Raw genomic sequence first — 23,121 nt, 5'->3', positions numbered from 1 at the left:
ATGTTGTTATAAAAGAAACCACTGTATAGTATTGTAAAGTTCTGATGACCTATTAACGAGATATTTAAAATACCATTGTGATGAACAATTGAAACCATCCCTACATAAGCAGTTCCAATGTCTGCTCCAGAAATAAAAAATACACATGAAAAACAAAGGATATAGTACTTTCCTGGGCCTTCTTTTATTTGCTGACTATTGATGAAACTTAACCCTACTTTTTTTATATACTAATGGTAGTACTATATTAATTTTTTTTATTTAATCATATAATGCACCTAAGAACACGGAATAATAACACATAAAAATCAGACAATTTCCTGTAAGTATTATAATTTTTCTGGCTTTCTAACTATGTGATAAAAGCCATTAAATATTCAGCTAAGCTCATTAACATGTTTCCAATGGGAATAAAGTTTGAACTGGAAGTGAAATAGGCAATTCTCTGTACCAGAAAACAATGTAATTTAATACATGACTTGACAGATTAAAACTTTGGCTTTCTATTGATTATAAATAATATAGTATTAACCATCAGAGAGAACTAATGGCAGTTTATGAAAAAGAGGATGTGACAAGTGGGTGTGGCAAGAGGGGTCTGATTTTCTAGCTTATGCCTCTATAACCAAATAAGATTGAAAGCTATATGAATTATGCTTTGCACAAGTAATAACAATATTATAATGATTAATCTACATTAAATTACATATTTCGTGGAGGGGTAGTAAATAAATTAAAGAGGGAAGACCTAGAGAGCAAATGTCACAACTCTCACACTAGGGGAAATTAAGGATTTTTTTATATTGCCTTATAAAATTAAGAACTTAAAACTTATAAAATATTCAAATTTGGATTATTAGCTATGTTTGATGCGAGGTTTATTCATATTCCATGATAATGAAGTAGTTTGATTAAATTTTGAATGTAACTCAATAAAACCTTGTGACATTTGCAGAAAAAGATGCCCTTATGGAATGAGCTAATTCGTCAGCTTCTCATACAGAGTATACATAAATACAGACTAGTAAAACACAGAATGTCACAATAGAGTAAATAAGACAAGAAGATAATCTATTATAATAATACTCAGTTTTGTCTGTTCCAATAATGCACACACACTTTACTACCTAAGTGTGCATGTGTGCACACTTCATTTCAATGGATGTAAACAAAAGACAGATGTAAATATACTTTAGCACACATTTTGTACAACATATTAAAGGCTTATGAAAGTTTTTAAAAAGGTATAAAATTGGGTCCTAGAATAAGTTTATTTATTGTTAGCATTAAGTAAAGTAAAGTTTAGCCCTAACTACATTAAAGCAAAAAATGTATACAAGTATACAACATGTATGCTGTGTTAATTTATCTTTTTATCAAATATAGGTTGTACTTACTAAAAGCTTATCTAATGTTAGACCTAAGACAAATGGAACTATATATTTTGGTGTCTGTGATTAGAATTCTTCTGTATTATTCTAGGAATCCTGTATTTATAGAAGTACTGTTGCAATAAAGATACTAATTAGACCACAAATGTTTTGCAGGTCTCTGCCAGTCTCTAGTGATTTACACAACAAATGATTGCAGTACTCCTATATCTTAACTATCATAATCAGTATAGACAAATACAGACCAGTAAAACAAAAAATTCAACAGTGGTATAAATAAAATAACAATCTCTACTGATTTACACAACAAATGATTACAGTATTCCTATATTGTAACTGGTCGGCACCTCACACAGTGTACAAATCAACAAAGACCAATCAAATTGAAACCACCATAGTGGTGTAAACAAAAATAAAAACAAGAATACAATATCTACTGATTCACACCCCAAACAATTGTCATACTTCAATATTGTAACTGGCTGGCTTCTCAGTAATGTTTTCAACTCTATCTGCTGGAGTAGGTTAGTATCATGTCTTCATAGATAAAGACTAGTAGGATTATGCATATCACTTTTAGTAAGGTCAAACATCACATCAGTGCAGTATCCCACGCTGCTAAACTACCTACATCAGAGGTTATACACAGATTACATCTTATTATACTACCCCAAACAGATTTCTGTACCACAATTAGTTTTGGGAGTGGCTGGCATACCAACTGAAGAAATACAGAATTATGAGTATAATTCTGTAGGGCAACCACTGAGGTATATAGCCTAAGCAAAACAAAGATAAATACAAAGTAGAGTTGATTACAGCTTGTTTATAAGAGTGCTAATAAAATGTAAGAACACCTAAAAGAACAGAATATCAAATTAAAGTCATATAACAAGTAAAACAAATTATGATATAAAATAAAATAAAGGACAAAATATCAGATTGAAATTGGGTAACAAGCAAAACAAACTGAATATGAAAATAAACAATCTATATTAAAATAATAAAGAGAAAATCGATACCCGTGGTGGGCAGAGCACAGATGGCCCTTGTGCAGCTTTGTGCATAATTAAAAACAAACAAACAAATTTTAGGTTTGTTCTGATTTAAGTTACAACAAGTGCATTATTTTCATTTTGCTTTCAGTTGTTTGTAAGAACTCTGTGTTCATTTGGGTGTTGGACTTGATATATTTGCAGTTAATTCACTTTATCCTTTATTTTGAGTTATAGTTTATTAGTTTACTGTTTGTTTTTATAATGATGCTTATTTTAATTTTGGCTTTGCAGTAGATTGTGTTTATTTCAATAATGTACTCCATTTTAGTGTATCACGCTTCCTCGTGTAATGTGTAACCCGGTTTCTAGCGTTGTAAGTCCGCAGACATACCGCTGTGCCACTGGGGGGCAAAACCTAAAATTACCTAACCATAAAAAACAAAAAATTATGAACATAAGAAAATTTCACAACACAGTTAAATAAAAAAAATTACAACACTGTCAAAATAAAAATAAGTGACAAAATGTAACAGGAACATGGTTAACAAGATTACATGGAGCCCATTTTTACAGAAAGTGAACATAACTTGAAATATAAACTAAAGATATAATTTGGACATCTAAATATAATTGAACCAAAACAAAATAAAATACTAAAACCAAGTAGAACAAAACTGATCTTAAACTGACTAAAACTGGTTGTACAAATATAAAAGGTAAGGAAAATTATAAACATCCCAGGAAAACTTATTTAAGGTTGGGAGGTAAAGTAGTCTCATTGGACGTGGGAGAAAACCCCACCTTTATGCCAGCCAGTAACAGAAAATTCTTTCATCAGTCAATAAACAAAGTCTACACTCATCTTAGCCAACAGTTTCTGGTCAATAGGAGTTAATTAATTGGGGTTGGGGTAATTGTGGTCAGCACATCCCAAAGCACCATGGGCTCTTCCATTGACTGAAGTGTCCAACTCAAGCCTGGTTAACTATTCACATCATTTCAAATAAGGTCTTTGCCAAGGTTAGTGGTGTTAACACAGCATCATCATAATTGCCTCCAGCTTCTTCTGTAGTTCCACTGTCTGATTTGATGTGACTACCTAGAATCATTTAACCACAAAAACAATTTCTGCCAGATACAAGATGTCCCTTAGATCCTTGCAGTGCCATATGGATAAAATTGGTAGACCATCACCAAATTTGCTAACAAAAACCATTCATAATTCATGCCTGGTATACTTTGTCATGCACAAATTGTATATCACCACTGTAAGCAGCTAGATTCTCATGGCCAATTTACTTTTGAGCACTGAACTGAGCCCTAGGGACTGCCAATGCTTCCTTGACTGCTAGATTAACAATGATCACATGAGTGTTATGTGTTCAATTTCAGATATCTGTATGTGATTCCATGACTGCCAAATTAACAATGATCACCTGAACACTACATAACTAAAAGTGATGAAGCACTCCCATGCCTTATTATAAAATACAAGCCGAAAGCTGTAATTTTCATGACTATTTTTGCTCAATAAAAGAAAATCTACAAAACATTTTTTTTTGTAATTTAGTCAAAATGTAGATTGATTCATTTTAATAAATAGTTATAATATTAATAGAATACTCAAAATACACATCAATTTAACTTTTGGCTTGGATAATAACCATTCACTCATCAAATAACAAGACTTTTATTAAAAACAAATGAAAAATATCTTACCATTGTATTTCAACATAGTTAGCTAAGTGTTCTATTCCAATCAACTAACTTTCATTTCAACCACCCACACTTAGCAACTTTTATTGATTGAACAATTTATAATGAAACTAGTAATAATATCAAACAAATCAAGATGGTATGAATGTCAGATTATCCAATAAAACAGCTCTGCCTTTGGTTGTTATTAATTTCAGAATGTACATCTCATGCTTAAACAAGAATAAAAGAAACTTAATCCTAATTTCAACTTGTTGTGTATGTACTCCTCTAGCACAGAGGTTCCCAAACTGTGGTCCGTGGCCACCTGGGGGTTCACAACAGTACTTAAGGGGTCCGCAGTAATACATCATATTTATGAAATTACCATTTACTGAAAGAGTAACAAATAAAATAAAATGCTAAGACATTATAAAACTATATATAGCAATATATATATAAATCCCAAATTAAAGGTAGTAAAATATGCATATGATACACCAGTTACGCATGATAAAAACTATTTTTAATGGAAGATGGTCTGCCAATACAGTAAAGAAGTTGAAGGGGGATTGGCAAAGTTTGGGAATCTCCGCTCTAGTAGTTTATAATGACAATAAATCCTCCAGACCATATCCAGCTCTCTAAATACAAAATTAAACTATACCTTATTGTGTATAAGACACTTTGTGATGTAATTTTTGCCATGCCAACATAAACCACAGAGTGGATCACTTTAAAGCAACAAAAGTAAAATGACTAACCATTACACTAATATCAGACACTGAAGCATTATTTAGTGCTACGGTATAATCATTTATTTATTTATTAATATGAAAATGTTTTCAACTTTCCTTCATAATGCAAATACCTTTCATGAAGGTTGAACACCTAAAATAAACAAAAAGTTCTGGTGCAAAACTACTTCCTCCTCAGTGGAACACACCTTGCTAAACAAAAAGTTCTGGTGCAAAACTACTTCCTCGTCAGTGGAACACACCTTGCTAAACGAAAAAGTTCTGGTGCAAAACTACTTCCTCCTCAGTGGAACACACCTTGCTAAACAAAAAGTTCTGGTGCAAAACTACTTCCTCCTCAGTGGAACACACCTTGCTAAACAAAAAGTTCTGGTGCAAAACTACTTCCTCCTCAGTGGAACACACCTTGCTAAAGAAAAAGTTCTGGTGCAAAACTACTTCCTCCTCAGTGGAACACACCTTGCTAAAGAAAAAGTTCTGGTGCAAAACTACTTCCTCCTCAGTGGAACACACCTTGCAAGGAAAGCAAAATATTCAAAAGAAACAGAAGTCTTGGCTGAAAACTGTTTTTTTTATGAATAGAAAAGTCTGTTTTGAGGGAAAAGAAATGTGTAATGTTAGCTTATAACTGTCAAAACTACTCAGTTCCACAAGAAAGACAAAATACTAAGAGGAAACAAATTGTCCTGACCCAAGGAGCACAAGTGGTCGAGAGATATAAATAATTATGACAGTCTTTCAACAACAACTGAATTGATTCTCCAAGAGAGCAAAACATCAAAAAGTCACCAAAAACTGAAAAAAAAGTCCCTCAATACTCTTCCTTCATCAATGGAATAAAACAAGTACAAAACACTTTAGAAGATAATCAGGCTTGGTTCAAGACTATCTTTCCTCCTAATAGAATACATTTGTATAGAAATGCAAAACACCATTAGAGAGACAAACTGTATTGGTTTATGAATGTTTTTCTTATTATCTTCAATCACTATCAAGGTGTAAAAGAAAAAAAAACATAGACAAATAATGCTTTTAGAAACAATTTTTCCTTCTTGGGGAACAGGTTTATATATATAAATAGCAAAAAATACTTTAAAAAAAACGTGGCTTTACCCTAAGTTTTGAATTTTTTTTGTTTGAGACTTTTTCCTCATCAATCGAATACTTCTCTTTAGTATAAAAGTAAAACAACCACAGTAGACACATTGTGGTGTCTCGGCCAGGTGTTTCTTTCTACTTGGAAAAAGTCTCTTTAGGAAGGAAAACAACTACTAGATAAATATTCAAAGTTGAAAACATTTCTCATCAATTGAATAAGTCTGTCTATTAATTAAAAATACTCAGTAAAGATAAAAAAGTATTGGCTCAAAACTAGTGCTTTTAATCACTGTAGAAACCTATTTCATATACTGACAACACAGCAGCACACATTAATGATTTTCAGTTCTATTATATTTTACTAGGATTTGTCTAAAATTCAGTGCACACATTACACTTACGGATAAAACTTTCTCTCCCCCACCCCCTCTTTAAGTGGAATGTGTAAAAAGGCAATTCAAAGTCTTTCTGGACAGTTTTTATTAGCCCAATGAACAAGTTGAAAAGTAAATAAAACATAGAATTTCCTATAAATCCTGAAATAAGCCTGAGAAAGAATACACCCTGAACCTTTTTACATCATGTTATGTCAAGCTACACAAAGAAACAAGGACTAAAGCAACCCCCTCAAAAAAGGAGAAAAAACAGTTTATAAATGATCCTTCTGTCACAAATAGCCCTGTTAAAACACACAACTGGGTGAACAGTAATTGCTTTGTTAATATCTTTAAAGCTGCAAATCTGAAAAGTACAGGTTTTAATATTTTGAATGGAAAAGCCTAATTGAAAAAGTGTGACTTTAACACTTAGATATACATCAAAAGCAAAAGAGTCAAGGCTTAGTTTAGAGGAATTAAGTAAGAAGTATACTATCCAAACATTGTAGATAAACAACCAGGATATAACATACAGCAATAAAAATATTAGAAACACAGAATGGGTCATGTGATACACAGTGCAGTGTTCTTATAGAAACAGCAATTTCTACAAAATTACAAATGATACTCATGATGTACAGCAGCAGGTAAAAAGATCTAATTCTTAGTAAACAGTGATTTGTAACAGACAAAAGATAGATCACAACTGGTATTTAAACAACTTCTGATTTGAAATCCAAAATGGACTAATTAATAAAATATCTGAAAGTCACGATCTCTATCAGTGCCCAAGACAAAATAAGATGCATCAGCACATAGAACTATTGTGGCCCAATCCTTTAAAATGTTACGAAATACTTAACTATCACTTTAGCTAAACAGGGGAATCCTTCTCAAAACTTCTTTTCAGACTTTGATTTTTACAAAATGAATATCATATACACTTAGCTATCAGATTTAACATTCTTGAGACTAACCAACTGATTCCTGCAAAAGATGATTTTTTGTACACTTTTTGATACTGGTGTGTGTGTGTGTGTGTGTAGTTACATAGCTATCTGGTTAAAACAGAATTTGAGAGGCCTGTTAATGACTCACTCAGAATGATCCTTCATTAATGAACTTTTAAAACACTGATTGTTTCACATTTCTTCATGAAAACAGAAAATAGTGACATACAGAGAAAATAAATTCACTCACAAGACAGTTGCAAAACATGACACGCACAGGGAGACATAGTGTTATGTCGATATGTGTATATCATACCTCTTTTGGTGCAAGAGTTCTTTCTCGTAGTTTTTTTGTTACTTCTTTTGCATTATTTGTCCAAGCATCAACAACTGCTGATACCTAGAAAGTAAACAACAGTTCAGGAAAACCCTCAATATTTCTGTACTTATAATCACTACAAATCTAATTTGTTTGTTTTTATCTTTGTAAACTTTACCAAGTAATTAACAGTTTACAGTAAAATAGTTTTGGATTTTAATTACATGTAAAAAAAAAGAGCTAAATCACAAAGTACTTTATATAAATCACACAGGGCACATATAGCTCACGTTACACTATTGAATTACATTACCTACATGCTGCTACATGCGTGCCTCATGAAACATTTTTATTATATTATTATATATTTTACCTGATAAATAAAGAATAAACATGAAAAACAAGAAATAAATTACTTACCCAATCTTCTTATTTCTTGCTGTCAATTGTCAATTATACTTAGGCCTACATATTTTATACTAAACCCTAGTAGTGCATTAAATAATTTTTATTTAACTAAATAATGCACCAAAGAACATAGACTAATAACACGTAAAAAGCAGACAATTTTCTTTAACTCTCAAAATGAAGCTTGTACTCTGAGTAAAATTGATGCTTATCTGTTCAGAACACAACATTATACAATATCTCATTTGATAGATGAAAACTTGGACTTTCTATTGGTTATAGGTAATATATATAATTAAACGTAAAAGAGAACTATTAACAGAACCTGAAGGAGAAGATGTGACAGGTAGGTGTGGCAGTAGGGGTGTAATTTTTCTATTTATAGCTCTGAAGGCTATTAATTGAAGGCTATAAAAATTATGGTTTGTCTGAGCAATGACAATATTATATAGAGCAATTATGTTTAATTGCGTACATTTTGATGTGGTGGTGAACAAAATAGAGAAGATGCCTAGAGAAAATGTGTTACTGTGTAACACTAGGGAAAGTTCAGGATTTTTTAAATATTTCCTTGTAGAATTAAGAACTTAAAACTTATATACTACTAAAATATGGATTATTAGCTAAGTGTTTAAGCCATATTAATTGCTACAACATAAACAAAAAGTAGCGTAATAAAATTTTGAACGTAAGACACTAAAACTTTTTGATCATTGGAGCAAAAGAGTTATTAAAAAACAATAAAAAATGCCTTAAACTAATTGTAAAGAAAATGCAATAAGAGTTATAATTCTTTCATGTTAAGTCAGTGGGTGATAGGAACTTAAAAAAAATCTAAAACATTTAGATAGCACTCTTAGAAATAAGTACATTAAATAAATATAGAAAATTAATTGAAATTTCTCGTACTTTTTTTTCATTCATCTTGAGTTGCTTTAGCTGTTGAGATAGGACATTTGGCTTTGCCAAGTGGTAAGCAGCCTGGAAGAGTTTGACATAAAATAATATCATTAAAATTACCAAATAACAACATTAACTAGAAACACTGATCAAACCATCAAATCTTAAAGATAAATAATTAAGTAAGCAAGCTAAATCATAATTGACCATTTAGTAAAATAAAAAAAAAGATGTCAGTGTAAGAACATCTCAAAATATTTATATCATCTATGAGCTCAACAATGAAGAGAACTGTATTTAAGACTTTCTATTAACACTAGTGTAAAAAGGAAAACAATAAGTCCAGGATACAAAATGCAAAAACACTGGCCATTTAACATGTAATAACTAAACAATTAAGGTTAGGTTGAAGACTGATATATTATTTTTCCAAAATAATTTGTGTAAAAAGAAACATTAAAAATGTGATAATAAGTGTATAAGATTAAAAGCACATTACTGAAACAATTATCTTGTGAAGTAAGAAATAACCTCAAGGTATAAAAATGTATTAAGTGAAAATGAGCTTTAGGTTAGACGTTTTTAATGACAGAAGACATTCAGAAGAACAACATTACTGAAGATCTATCATTTCTTGAAAGGAACTGAATTTTTTTTTACAGGATGATCATTTTGATCTGCAAGCTCAGATAGTGTCTCGGTCCACATGTGCCATTATACAGATGTATTCAACCCTTTGGATAATGGCAGGAAGTTGACTCGATATTTGAGAATGACATTTCATATTATTCTCAGGGTAACTTTGTTGTTCTCTTAATTGTTTCATGACAAACATTATATATCTTGTGGAGAAAAATAATCACTTAAATTTAGATTTTCATAGTCAGTTTTTTGGTGGCTACACGAACTACCCAGAAAATCTTTTGGGTAGTCTGCCGACATTTTGGTGGCCAGTGGCAAACAAACCACTGTTAATTTTGAGCTGCGAGTTTTAAAAGTTAACATTTTCCTAAATTGAAAATGTATTTCCAATAATACCTCTACTCATACTTACAGCTATTACTTGACTGCCAGGGTTTCTTCCTTTGCCCATCTAAGCAGTGATCTGATTTTTTCTTGCTTGCTCCAGTCTTTTATACCCCACTCAATTGCCCTTGGCAATATTTGTGTTGTGATACTCTCCACTTACATCAATGTGCCCTCTATCTTGTTATCACTTTTTTTAGACTAACTCAATCTCTAACACCAGCTCTTAATGGGGAGGAAGGGCAGGAGAGTGCAAGCAGAGGTAAGTATTATTGGAAATACATTTTCAATTTAGGAAAATGTGAGCTTCCAAACCATACTTACCTCTGCTGACACTTAAAGCTAGAATCCCACATTGAGAAAGTAGAGGGGCTGGTGAGGGCATTAACCATACAGAAGCATCTATAAATATCTTGGGTGTGCCAACAGAAGATTGCCACCCTAGTGGGGGAACTACACTACATCCAGAAAAGGTTTGCTCTTCACTTTGAACTTAGTTCCTGTATTATGGGTGGAAATGTACATGAATGATCATCACTGTAGGCTAGCCCCAACAAGATAGCCAATGTTCCACTACTCGGGGTTGGAATTAAGGGATTTTGGTCCCTATATCCGACATTGATGGCTAGGGCAATTGGATCGCAATGTGATACATATACATACTTGTGAGTGGATTCCAACCTGTAGCCATTGTGATGCATTCCAAGCCACCAGAATCAGGACAAGAAAGTATGCAACACCAAAGTGGACAAACCTTCTCCTCTGCCTGAAGAAGCCTGAAAGGCAACACCCCAGGTTTGAAATGATGGGATCATGTATGCCTTACTCAGCCAAAAGAAAGGAACTCATCCATTCTGGAATTATGAACATCATCCTCATGCCCCAACCAAGTGGACAAGGTACATTCCTACGTGGAACAACTAGGATCACTCTGCATTTGGAATTATGAGGAGATCATAGACCCTCTTCCATGAACAATGTACTGAACCTATATTGATAAAAAAAAAGAGGCCAATGCACACCCCAACCAGATAGCCAAGCATCAAATCTGAACTGATATTATGAGTAAGCTCCTGTGTAGGCTGGTGCCACTTTTACCGGCATCTGGGAGAAACATTCAGGGACCCTAGTAGAATCTGGGGGCTAATGCATGTTGGGGAGTCCTGAGGAACAATGCAATAGGTTAACCAAGTTCCCTAAATTTTTAAAAGCTAACCAATTTTGATGTTTTCAATCCAAAGATCGGCAGGATCTTCTTATGCTTTACTCATGATAGTCCATGAGTGATGGTTCATAAAAGAACAGTAAATACCACCAGATCAGCTGGTAGGTGGTCTTATGGAACACGTCATTTCTACAGAGCCTGTTGCAACCTGTTACAATTAGTGGTTGCTAGTGTGAAATTGGTTTGATAAAAGCACACCTGTATGGCCAATACTCGCCACAGAGTGGGATCCTGTGAAAACAAGATGAGGGTTCCTGAAAATTAGAAAGAAAAATACTCACTCCTCCAGCAGAAATGGTGAAGGTAACTACAGGGGGTAAACAAAAACCTTCAGATGAAGAGATGGCCAGATCATGCAAATAATGAGAGATAAAGGTGTTGGGGGAAATTCATATACCAGTCCACACCATGATCTCCAGCAGGCAATTTATCTGGGCTGCTAAAGACATAGATAAGTGACAAATTTGATGAGATGGGACTCGCAGAAGATTTCTCACCTTCAAAGAGAGCCCATAGTAAAAATCATTGTCTAGTATCTCTAAAGGTATTAGTGCAGGCCACAGAACCTTCAAGACCCTCACTGAACATGACCAAGATCAAAATTTGATTGGACATAGAAGAGAGAAATGGTGAACAGATTAATCAGAGAAAAGGACTGAACCCTTTTCCTGTTTCACAGTGTGTTGGGTAAGAAGAACTGGTCTGAGAACGTAGAGAGAATGATAAAGTGGTCTGTGGACAAACCACACTAATCACTCCTGCCGGTGATGTCCATAGGTCAGCAGCCACAAAACATAAACCTGCAGGTAAAGGGAATATATGGTATATAAGAGTCAGGTCACAAACAGTTGTGGAGGCAGAATATGTAACGTAACCTTAATATGCCTGGTAAGCAACTGGAATGGTCACTTGGTACCAAGTACCCAATTTGGAGAGTACTGGGGACTCAAAAAATATGTAGTCTCAATAATCAAACAGTAGTTGATAAGGCCGCCTTAAACAAGGTGATAGTGGAAGATGCAAAAAAAATCTGCCAGACAGCCAGGTAAAAAAGCAAATTATGGTTGACACTACTGATTGAAATGGGTTTTACCTCCTCTCAGTACACCATTGCTGATATGCAAGTCATTACTATTGATAAATGTGCCTTATGGACAAAGAAAAAATGGAGACAGATACATGGCAACCTTAGAAACTAAACTCCGATGCCATGGGAAAGACAGCATAACCTCTATGCCAAAAGCTTAAACTTCTGGATAGCTAGGTGTACCATATCAGATCATGGCTGCCTCCACAGAGAGAGTCTTAAAAGAAAGAGTTGGACACACTGGAAGGGACTACAGAAGCAGAAAACTGTGTGTAGCGGGCTATCTGGTGCTATCAATAGGGCCTGGCAATGGGTTGGAACTAATCATATTTAGAACCCTGGGTAATATGAAAAGTAGAGAGAAGGCTTGGAGTTGTAATCACGTCCCTTCCTTATGGAATTCTTCTATTGCCAAAGCCCGAGGATGAGTTACTGGAAACCAACTTCCCAGTAGTTGGGTGATCCAATGACAGGCCAACCCACCAATTAGAGTGGCAAAATGATAGCCAATTCCACTGAATCTTTGATGAAACATGTATTCTGTCAGAAGAATTTCTAATGGATTGATACAATTGACCTGCTACCACAGGCATCCCCATGGAACATGGCAAGCAAGCAGGGTGATAAGACAGGAAAGTTCCTGAGAAAGGAGGTCCAAAAATTGAAAACAATGATCCCTAAACCACATGCCTCTTTATGATAAATACAAGACACCACTATGGAATTTTCAGAGTGAAGCCTGACGATTTACCCCTTAATAAGCCCAGACCATGAGGCACTGCCTTTTAAAGAGCAAGAAGGATGAAAACATTGTGCAAAGAATCCTCTTCATCCATGCATAGACCTTGGAATTTCTGACTTTTGGTATATGCACCCAACCTCTGAATCGAGGCCTTTGTGAAGAGACGGAACTCTGGACAAGGTGGCAGTAGAGGAAACTATAAAATAGTAGTGTCCCAACTTAACAACTCCTCAAAATCGAGGAATGATTCCGACTAAAGAAACTGGGGAAACCAATGAATCGATGTTTATGATCACCTGGTCTCATAAAGAGCAATAAAAGGATCATTTGTATTCTTGTCTCAAAGGCAAGAGGGATTCAAGTGATGCTTACATTACCTGAAGAGAAAGAACCATCCATGCAGTGGGAGAAGGAGAGGAGAGTAAGAGTGTAGCATCCTATTCTATAGCGTTGGGCCAAATGGGAGTCAGCTAAGCCTGACTGAGAGATGATGAAAAACAAAACCCAGACTGATGACAAAGTGAATTGGAGAATGAATATATGTCTCAGTCCTGAAAGGGAAGCCTGCCTTGGTTAATTCTGAAAGCAGAATCAGGATGTAATGTTCTGTCAAATGATGAGATGGGGCCAGCAGTAACCAGTCAACCATGGTTGATGTGTGCACGTTACAATGGAATGAAGGTGACGAGAAAAATGAACCTTGAACAATACAGCAGAATCCACATGAAGCTGATGCAAGTCTAGAGGAATGAGTAATTTGTGAACCTTGGAGAATCTAGGCATTGATATAGATGAGAAAGATCAATGACTGGACACCAATATCCTGACAACTGACAGGAATAAAAACTCTGAAGAACTAGCACAACTCTCTCACTACTCCCAGACCAAAATAATGCAGATCACCCTATAACTAACTTACAAATCCATATGAAATGTGAGAGACAGAAACCTTACAGGTTTGGTTGATAATAGTGGTGAAGATGTGAACTGAACGACTAATTGTGTCTGAAGAACCTGCAGTGCTCCTGGATCCATGGGTAATGTTATGACATGACCAGAAATATTTGGAACCAAGCCCTCACAGCCCCTGAATGTATACAATAATCATCAAAGCTGCTGGCAATCTGACCAAGCAGCAGAAACCTTGGATATAGACAGAATCTATTTCATGTACCAATGTACTGAGGGGCCGATGTCAGGGGTTGGGACCCACGATTAGGGGCAGAACTATGATCCCCTGTAGGAGCCAATGTAATTCAAGACTCCAGACAACAGGGGAGAATGCAGAAGCCAAAAACTGAACCAACATGCATGCTAACAATGGAGTCAGCTTATCATCAATGAAGATGGTGAACCTGATATTCTTCTAATAAAGTGAAGTGAAAGGAAAACAAAAATGTTGAATTTTATAGTTGTTAGTCAGTAGACTTACACTGTCCCATCAGGGGACATTGAACTACTCAGGTGAACTACAAACTGTCAGTAGACGTACACTGTCCCATCAGGGGTCATTGAACTACTCAGGTGAACTACAAACTGTCAGTAGACTTACACTGTCCCATCAGGAGACATTGAACTACTCAGGTGAACTACAAACTCTGCCTTAGAACCCCGATTTGGAAGAACAGATGTATTAGTTGAGAGTCGGAAAATGCTTCCATCTGGTGGTGGAAGGCTAAATCACAAAGTTACAACATCGTGTCGGATAAGGTCTAACTGTTCATTCACGCAACTCGTAAGTAAACCTTTCAGCGTGAACTACACGACCCGCGTATGAAGAAAAAAAAATTCACTCCCAGACCTTTCAGCCATCATTTATTGTGCAGGCTCAAAAAATCAAAAACATCACACAATCGAGGAAACAACAGAAGAAAAAAAAAATCAAAGGCAGCTTATCCCAAAGTGGCCTCTTTTTCATTTCTCATATGTCATTTTGTGTGGCAAAATTGTTTTGTTAGAGCAAAGCAGCTTTGGGCTATCTGTCGCATCCACTCTAGGGAATTGAACCCCAAACTTCAGTGTTGCAAGTCTGTAAACTTACCACTGTCCCACAGGGGGGCTGAAAATCCAACAGACTAAAAGAAGGCACAGGAAAAAGCAAATCTAAAGTCTCACCAAAATTTCGAGGAATAGCCCTCCCTTCCCGGACCACCACAGATACGAATAAGTCCACTGATAGTCTCACCCAAGAAACCCCCCCCCCCCGATTGTTGTGCAATGCTAAATATCAGCAGTGGGATAGGAGGTGCAGCAAATAATAATCCATGAATTCATACCATAAATTGGCTTACCAATCCGAATAAAATATATTTATTTTTATTATTATTTTTATGAAAATCAACTAGATAATACGATAATTCAAAGTATCCCTGTCAAAAAACAGTGATAGCATTATCTGAATGATAGAGGGCGCACTGATGTAGGTGGAGAATAACACAAGATAAAAATTGCCAAGGGCAAGTGAATGGAGCAAGAAAAAATCAGACCAATGCTCAGATGGGCAAAGGAAGAAATCCTCGAGGTCAAGTAATAGCTACAAGTGTCAGCGGAGATAAGTCTGTTTTGGAAATTAAAGATATAAACATCTAATGTCAGAAGAACTATTGAGCCCTAATGTAAACTCTAAGTCAAGATATTTGGAAATGTTGGAATTACTTTGGATCAGTGTCATGTGGCAAGTTAAGATATTTGGAAATGTTGGAATTACTTTGGATCAGTGTCATGTGGCAAGTTAAACTTATCATTTACTAGTTTATTCTGGGTTAACTGACTTCTTTATAGTATATGCCAACTGGAATATAATAAAGTATGAACAATAGTGAAAGTTGCTGGTTAATGCAATACTGGTGGAATGATGTTGCCCTCTTAGTACAAGAGCTTTTAATAACCATTACCTGTTCTAATATGAATGATAGACATTCAAGGACAAACTTTAATTCCAGCTTATCTAGAGACAATGAAACTTGGAGTTTTGATTCCTCTTCAGGTGTGAAAGTTTCTTCATCCTAAACAAAAAATAATGAACACTTACGTCAAATAAAAAATCAAAAGCTTAGAGAAAAATAGATTCAATTACATATTTTTAAACTGTTAAAAAACATATGTACTTATGTTGTAAGCTACTTGTTGCTCTAAAAACATTTAAACTAGTTTCTGAGTTCAAAAAGCACAAGTGTTAAAGATAATAAAAAAAATTACATTTTTTCAATAATAAATATCATTGATAGCCTTTTCTCTTGAATATCTTTTGTTATTCTATCTACTTTCTCTTCCATTCACCAGTTTGTTTCTTACTTTTATCATAGACCAACCAACATCAAAAATACATAGCACTACTTTCCTTCCAATCCTTGCACTTATTCAACCTTACATGGACACAATATTTTCCCCAAACTACTAATTTTGTATGAGAAAGATGGAAATGTTACGGTATACACAACTTTCTCTTTAAAATTCACATTCAATACTGAAATATTAATTTCCAATACCATCCTTAGCTATACTATAACTCATAATTAGTCTTAGAATCATATGCAGGAGACATGATTAGATTAAGCACAGAAATATTTGCTTTTGAGACAGAGGAAGAAGCATTGATTGCTTAGAACTCAATAATGGGCCAGAGGTTTTTCTGACATTTGACCATTCATTTAATGATCAGAGCACCAAGTTGAGATGGATCTGCATATGTCATGTTATGTCCCAAGAAAGCAAAGCAGATAGTCTAAAGACTCTTTATGACAATATAGCCAAAAACATCCTCAACATATTACAAAAGGTAAGCCTAATGGATAACAACCAGATCCCATGTTGCAAAGCTCAGTGCAACTAATTGCCTCTAAGAGTGCGAATAATAATGAAAAAGATCCGAAACAACTAGATTGCTAGACAACAATCTTTCCTATAAAACAATTGTTACTACAGAAAGAAATCCTTATATTAGTAATGACAAACAGACATTTTGACATGAATCTTTCAGTCCTACACAAAATGAAGCTGGCAGATTATATAGCATAATAATAATCTTAAAAGAATATTCATTGGCTATGAAAGAACAAGCATCTGATATTCAAAAGCCTTGTAATGAATGAATGTAACCTAATACTGCTATTGTTGGCAACAAGAGATGATCACAAAGTGACAGTCCATACTGCTATGTCCATCTTGACATACATCCTGCAACATAATTTCCATTGAAGAAGGCTATATCATAAGGCTGTAATGTCCAAAGTACACCACTCCTACCTGAAAGCTTTCAATAATCCATCTAGTGTATGAGTATAATGATTTCTCAGTATTTGATTCAACAGTCCAATAGCAAAGAAATTCACAGTGCTGCATCTGGTGACTTGACCATATGTTTTCATACTGAATAACACAAATATCTTTTTATTCTCCAGCTCCTCGAGATACACGGTGGATGAACAGGAAGTACGACTGGATGCTTTATCTTGGTAATCCCATTTCCAGACAGAGATCTTTCTTGATTACGTTGTGTACCGTTATGTAAGACATATGGAGAGTTTTCACCACTGAATTTTGTGTATAACACAATGGGAGCTAAATAGGCTAGTACAACAACTATTAGTGTCATAGATATGATCTTCATTTAGTGATTGATTGGGCTAAAAGAACAGATAAATAACTTATCTACCTCTTGAGAAAGTGACTTCCAAGTAATAACCAGTAAACTCCAAAAGCTGCAGTAATCTCTCTCATTGTTGTTTAATACTTAAAAATATATCAAGTTCATTAGCATTTGAGATTGCACAGTACAAAAAATAACTTAGCCCAATGATCTATGGAGATTCTGTAATGCGTTATATACAATAACAATGGCCAATGTCAGCAGTTGCTTTCACCAAGGCCACTGACCTACTATCCAACATCGTAGGATTCCAAACTTGCAAGCTTCAATAAAGACCAATAAAAAAAGGTGTGACTGTAAGGTGTTCCATACACAAAGGTGTTTGGAATTGCAACTGTGGCTAAAACTTGTGGATGTCCAATGAAGCAATGTTTTTTGCAAGTACTTACCACTTGAAAGCTTATACAAAACTTGCTGAAAAATGGAAATGACATATCTTTAATCCATTTGAAAGTTTTACTTTGATAAAAACTGGTGAAAATGGTATTTCTGAATTGTTTTTTAAATAATGTACTGCATCATTTTCATGGTAATACTAATTACATTTTTCCAACAAATGAAACATGGGACAACACTCAAAAACTTCATTAAATATTTCTTGTTATTTTTAAGGCTCCTTACCTTCAAATGGATCTTCTGAAGTATACGTGACAACAGGAGGGGAAACTTGGAGTCATCCAATCCATTTACAAGTTCAACAGCTTGTGTTAACCTGTTGGTGATAATACTAATAAATACTATATTGCATGTAATATACTTTTATATTGTTTATTACATTCTTACTTCATAAAATACTAGAGCTGATAATCTATATATTTTTTCTTTCTACCCATGAGCTCTTTGGTGAGTGAAAAGATTGTAAAACCTTGATCAACAACAAAGTAATTAGAAAGAATTATCTGAGGTTCTGTTACAGACATGAAGAAACTTCTAAAGTAATCATAATGGAAACTGCAGGGAAAGGGATGGTTTGACCAGTCAATTAATGCCAACTGGCCACTTATTTTTAGACCAGTCAACAATGGTCATATAATCTAAAACCTGTATTAAATACAATAAATATATGTGCATTAGTCACATTTCTTTTCATTTATGGCAGAATACAGAAAATAGTATCCATAGAATCCAATTCTGATAAATGTTGAATAACATACAACTTTCAATGTTTTGATGGCATCCCTTGTCTCAAATCAGAATGAAATGGCATTCAAACAGTATAATCATAATAGATGTCTTAAGGCAAAATTTTTCTATTCAACAAACACATTCCAGAACAAATCTTTTACTGTATATCAAAGAATAATCAAAACTTTACAACTAGGATTCTTAAAAAACAAAACATAAAAACAGAACATTTATTAGAACTTTTACAAGCTGAACTGAATGTATTCAAATTTCAAAATTGCTGGGCACGGACCTGAAACTTTTAACTGGACAGCATAACCTTCACAAAAAAAAAGTCAGGAAAGGAACAAGAAAGAAAAACTTAAATTTTACTTAACATAATATTAAAGGCTAACAAAAGACCTGTTGGTCCATCCACTAAACTTTATCAAAATCTTGAAGCCAGCCCTTATTTGATATTCAGAAAGCCTTCTCTTAAATTTACTGCCTCCATCACAAGTTAAGGCAACATATCTAAAATCTACTTAATAATACAACACATTCAAAGACTGATTAATTATTACTCACAATACTTATATGCCCAACAGTTTCAAGCAACATCCAATTTAAAACTGCACATTCACAATTTTCTGGCTTATCAGTTCTCTTTTCCATTACATATTTAGTTGTTACCAGATAACGTGATTACAATTTAACATGGGAAGATTACTAGCTTTGTCAAAATAATCTGATCAGCTTATTGATATAGTGACAGACTGATTTATATATGACCATGTTACCTTCATAAGACCTCAACATTACCCAATGTCAATAATTTTGTCTACTTATGAAAATGTTAAAATTAATTCAAACAGGAATAAACAAACTCAAGAGACAGTTCAAGTAAGTGACAGAAAAAAGGTACATAAAACACTAAAATAAAACTAATTAACCCAAAATGAAAGAAAAACCACCTCACACTTTTTAGATTTTTAAAGATTAAAAGTGTTTTTTAATGAGATAATAAGCATTTTCTGCAACTGTAAGAATAGTGAAGAAGTCACGTACAGTAAAGAATGACCAGAGGAAGGGGTGTAATCCCAAGGTCTGTAACAATAAGTACATGAAATCACAAAAAGAAAACTATTCCTGCTTTTTTTTTTAAAGGCTTGTAGTTTGAAACATGAATTCATATCTAAACAGTTTCTTTATGTCAAAAGCAAAGGAAAACTGATGAAAATAAATGGAACATAGAAAATATAAATATGAAACTTACTGCAGAAGATATATATATAGTTCAAGTGTTAAACAAGTGAGATACTTAAACTGTTTAACACATTTAAGAGAGAAAACTAATCCTCCAGAGACAATATTATTATTACTAACAAAAACAATAATTTAGAAAAACAACAACTGAACTGAAAGTTAAACTACTGACTTTGACAAAATTTATCCTAACTTTAAAGAAAATCATCACTGACTCACTAAACAAAACTCCTTTTTAATATATTAACTTTTTATTGAGAATTTTCTCTGTTATGATGGGAAGAGTGGTGGACTTATATTCAGGTTTTCAAAAAGCTTTTGATAAGGTGCCACACAAAAAAATAGCTAAGAAAATCACATCAGTGGGAAGTGGAGATGTGCTAGTAATTTGTTTGTAAGGTGACTGGATGAGAGAAAGAAAAAAATTTTACTAATGGGTCTAATAAAATTGGACCCACATTCCTAGTTGAGTACTAGGGGTCAGTGTTTGGACCACTGCTTTTTTCTTATCTACATTAATGGCAAAGGGTATAATTAGTAAAATAGTAAAGTCTGTTGATGGCATTGAACTCTTAGGTATTTCTAGCTGTATTGAGGATGTTGAGGTCTACAGAATGAAATAGATCAATTGGTAAGTTAAGACCTATAGTGAGCAAATGACCTATAATTATAGTAAGTGCATGACAATGAATCTGGGTCATTTAAGTGTGAATCATACATTCTGTGTAGATGGAAACCCTTTCAACAGAATGAGTGAAAAGATCTTGCCATGGTGGTAAATAAGTTACTAAAGCCATTGAGGCAATGGTCTTTTGTTAGTAGTGAAGCTAAAAGAATTCTTGGATACATTTATTGGCATATTGATTATAGGTCAAAAGAGGTAATTCTCTTTATTCAAGTAACTGATTAAGCCTCATTTAAAGCACCATGTAAGGTTTTGGTCTCTTTACATAAGAAAAGATACTGACTTACTGGAAAGAGTTCAGAGAAGAGCTACTAGGATGATTCTGAAGTTAGAAAGGTTCTGTTATGGAAATAGGTTAACACCTTTTAGCTTATTTTATCTTGAGAAAAAAAGGGTAACGAGTTTTCTTACTGATATTTATAATACCATCCATGGAATCAACAGGATAAAGGCCTATGACTCATTTTTGTTGGATCCAGAGATAATACAAAGAGAAGACATAAATTTAAAGTTTGTAAAAAAACAGTTTTATTTTTCTAACAGATTAGTTTATATAATGAGTTTCCATTAGCAGTTAACATAGAATTAATAAGTGAAAAAATAATTACCAGAAGAATAAAGGATAGGTTTAAGTTTTTACTTTGTTCTCCAGAGTGAATGAGGAGGGGCAGCCTTGAAGGACCAAATGTTCAATTATTGTTTGCATGTTATGTTATAAAAGTTTGATGTAAAACAAGACTTCTGCTGGAGTAGAGGATAGGTTAATTAAATGGACTGATGATTGGTGGGAAGAAAGGAATCAAATAGTTGTTTTCAATGGAGTTCAGTATAATAACCTGTGCTGGACTACTCTGTATCGGTGAATCACTGTTCACCACGTTTGCAACTTTTTTAGAACAATTTTGGCACTGTTACTAGTCAGCTCCTCTCTGAAATTTTCATTTTAGGCAATGGTAACTGTAGCCTGCTCTGGCAGCAGAGATATGAAGGGACAGTAGTCATCGTAATACTAAGAGCATTGTATATCAATTGTAATTCATGGCAGTATTGAAAAGCCAGTGCATCGCTTGTATGAAGCTTTTAGTCAAACATTTTTTGATAAATAATTTCGGAATTCCAGATGATTTTAAAAAACTACTGTAAGACAGGAAGTTTGGTCCTAATTTCTGGAGGCTCTCAGAAATCCAGGAGGACTAGGCAGGTCTGGTTTTATCATAACAAATTATAGAATTTAGATGAGAATCATCTTAATTAAGCAGACAAGAAAAATGCTTTAAACTGTCAATGTACTTTAATATCACTGATATTATCAGACCAGTTGACAACAGTGCCACAGTGACTTGGCTTCAGTGACCAAACTTAATATGCCCCTACTAATCAATTTATCCCCTTTGGCTTTTTTCCCCACTTTTTTGCCCTTTCTATAACGCAAAATTCTTAATTCCCATACCTATTAAGCACTTAGACCTATTCCGAAGAATATATGATTTACTACATGGGCTACTCTTGGTTCGTCTGAAGAAAAAAAAAAGTCAAAACACCAAGTATTGAACTTCTGAAGTATTAACAGGGGATCAAATTTTTTCAAAGTGACAAAAAAATTTGAAACTTATTGGTTCATTCCAGCCTACCTTGAAGTTTTATTAAACAATTGCACTGCCATCGTGTTTCTGAAAAATTTCGTGCCTCACTAGATCATTTATTTAAAAAACACAGTGAAAAACATCCATAACTATAATAATATCACACTTCATCCAAACACTGATCATTCATCTCCGATAGGGTGCTTCCTAGTGGTGGGCGGATCGTTACTGAATTAAATCAATATTTTCAATAGTGATAGAAGAAGAAAAAGGCTGCAGTGATTACTTAGCAAAAACATCAGTTACTTTAATTAGTTTATAAAAACCAGAGGAAAATAAGAAAGAAATTAGTTTTTGTCAGTTGTACGGTAAAATGCATGAGCAGGTCATGGGGAAATGTATGTATATAATTAATAATTACCATTATCATGCTTTCTATTTTAACCTCGCACTTTAGTACAGATCTACACAAGAAGTTTTGAAGTTATTTGCAGTTGCAAACAATATGGTACATATTAAAAACCATGTGGCTCGTTTAAAAATAAATCTACTGCACCCGAGTTAAAATTATTATAAACAAACATATTGGCAATCTGTGGGACAACAGTCATTTACTATCTGATATTTTCCCCACATAGCTTACTTGGGAGTACTGGATAATCAGTGTTTAATTTAAATAGCGTTATTTGTTCTCTCACTTTACTCTTGTGCTCAAATAGTTGAATTTCTATTAAATTTCTTTCGGTCGGCATAGTCCAGATCTCCGTTTTGAACCAGCTTTCGTTAAATGTAGTGTTACGTATCTGCTTGTTTGATAATTTCCCGTAAACATTCTCTCCGAGAAACTTCAGCGATACAAGG

General features: G+C 34.1%; 1 protein-coding gene across 1 annotated transcript in view; it reads right to left on the bottom strand.

The window, feature by feature from the left end:
- LOC106472929 (COMM domain-containing protein 10-like) overlaps window positions 1-22,476 on the bottom strand; it is a 35,608-nt gene extending 13,132 nt beyond the window's left edge. Inside the window, exons 1-5 of the mRNA XM_013933599.2 lie at window positions 22,309-22,476; window positions 18,244-18,334; window positions 15,869-15,979; window positions 8,904-8,975; window positions 7,584-7,667 (exon numbers count right to left, since the gene is read on the bottom strand). Coding sequence (XP_013789053.1) covers window positions 7,584-7,667; window positions 8,904-8,975; window positions 15,869-15,979; window positions 18,244-18,334; window positions 22,309-22,340 — 390 coding nt within the window. The 5' untranslated portion in view covers window positions 22,341-22,476. The remainder of the gene's footprint in view (window positions 1-7,583; window positions 7,668-8,903; window positions 8,976-15,868; window positions 15,980-18,243; window positions 18,335-22,308) is intronic.
- Between the last annotated feature and the right edge of the window lie 645 nt (window positions 22,477-23,121).

The sequence above is a fragment of the Limulus polyphemus genome, unplaced genomic scaffold (assembly GCF_000517525.1).
Source record: "Limulus polyphemus unplaced genomic scaffold, Limulus_polyphemus-2.1.2 Scaffold5743, whole genome shotgun sequence".
NCBI lineage: Eukaryota > Metazoa > Arthropoda > Merostomata > Xiphosura > Limulidae > Limulus > Limulus polyphemus.
This window is presented reverse-complemented; position numbering and strand designations above follow the sequence as displayed.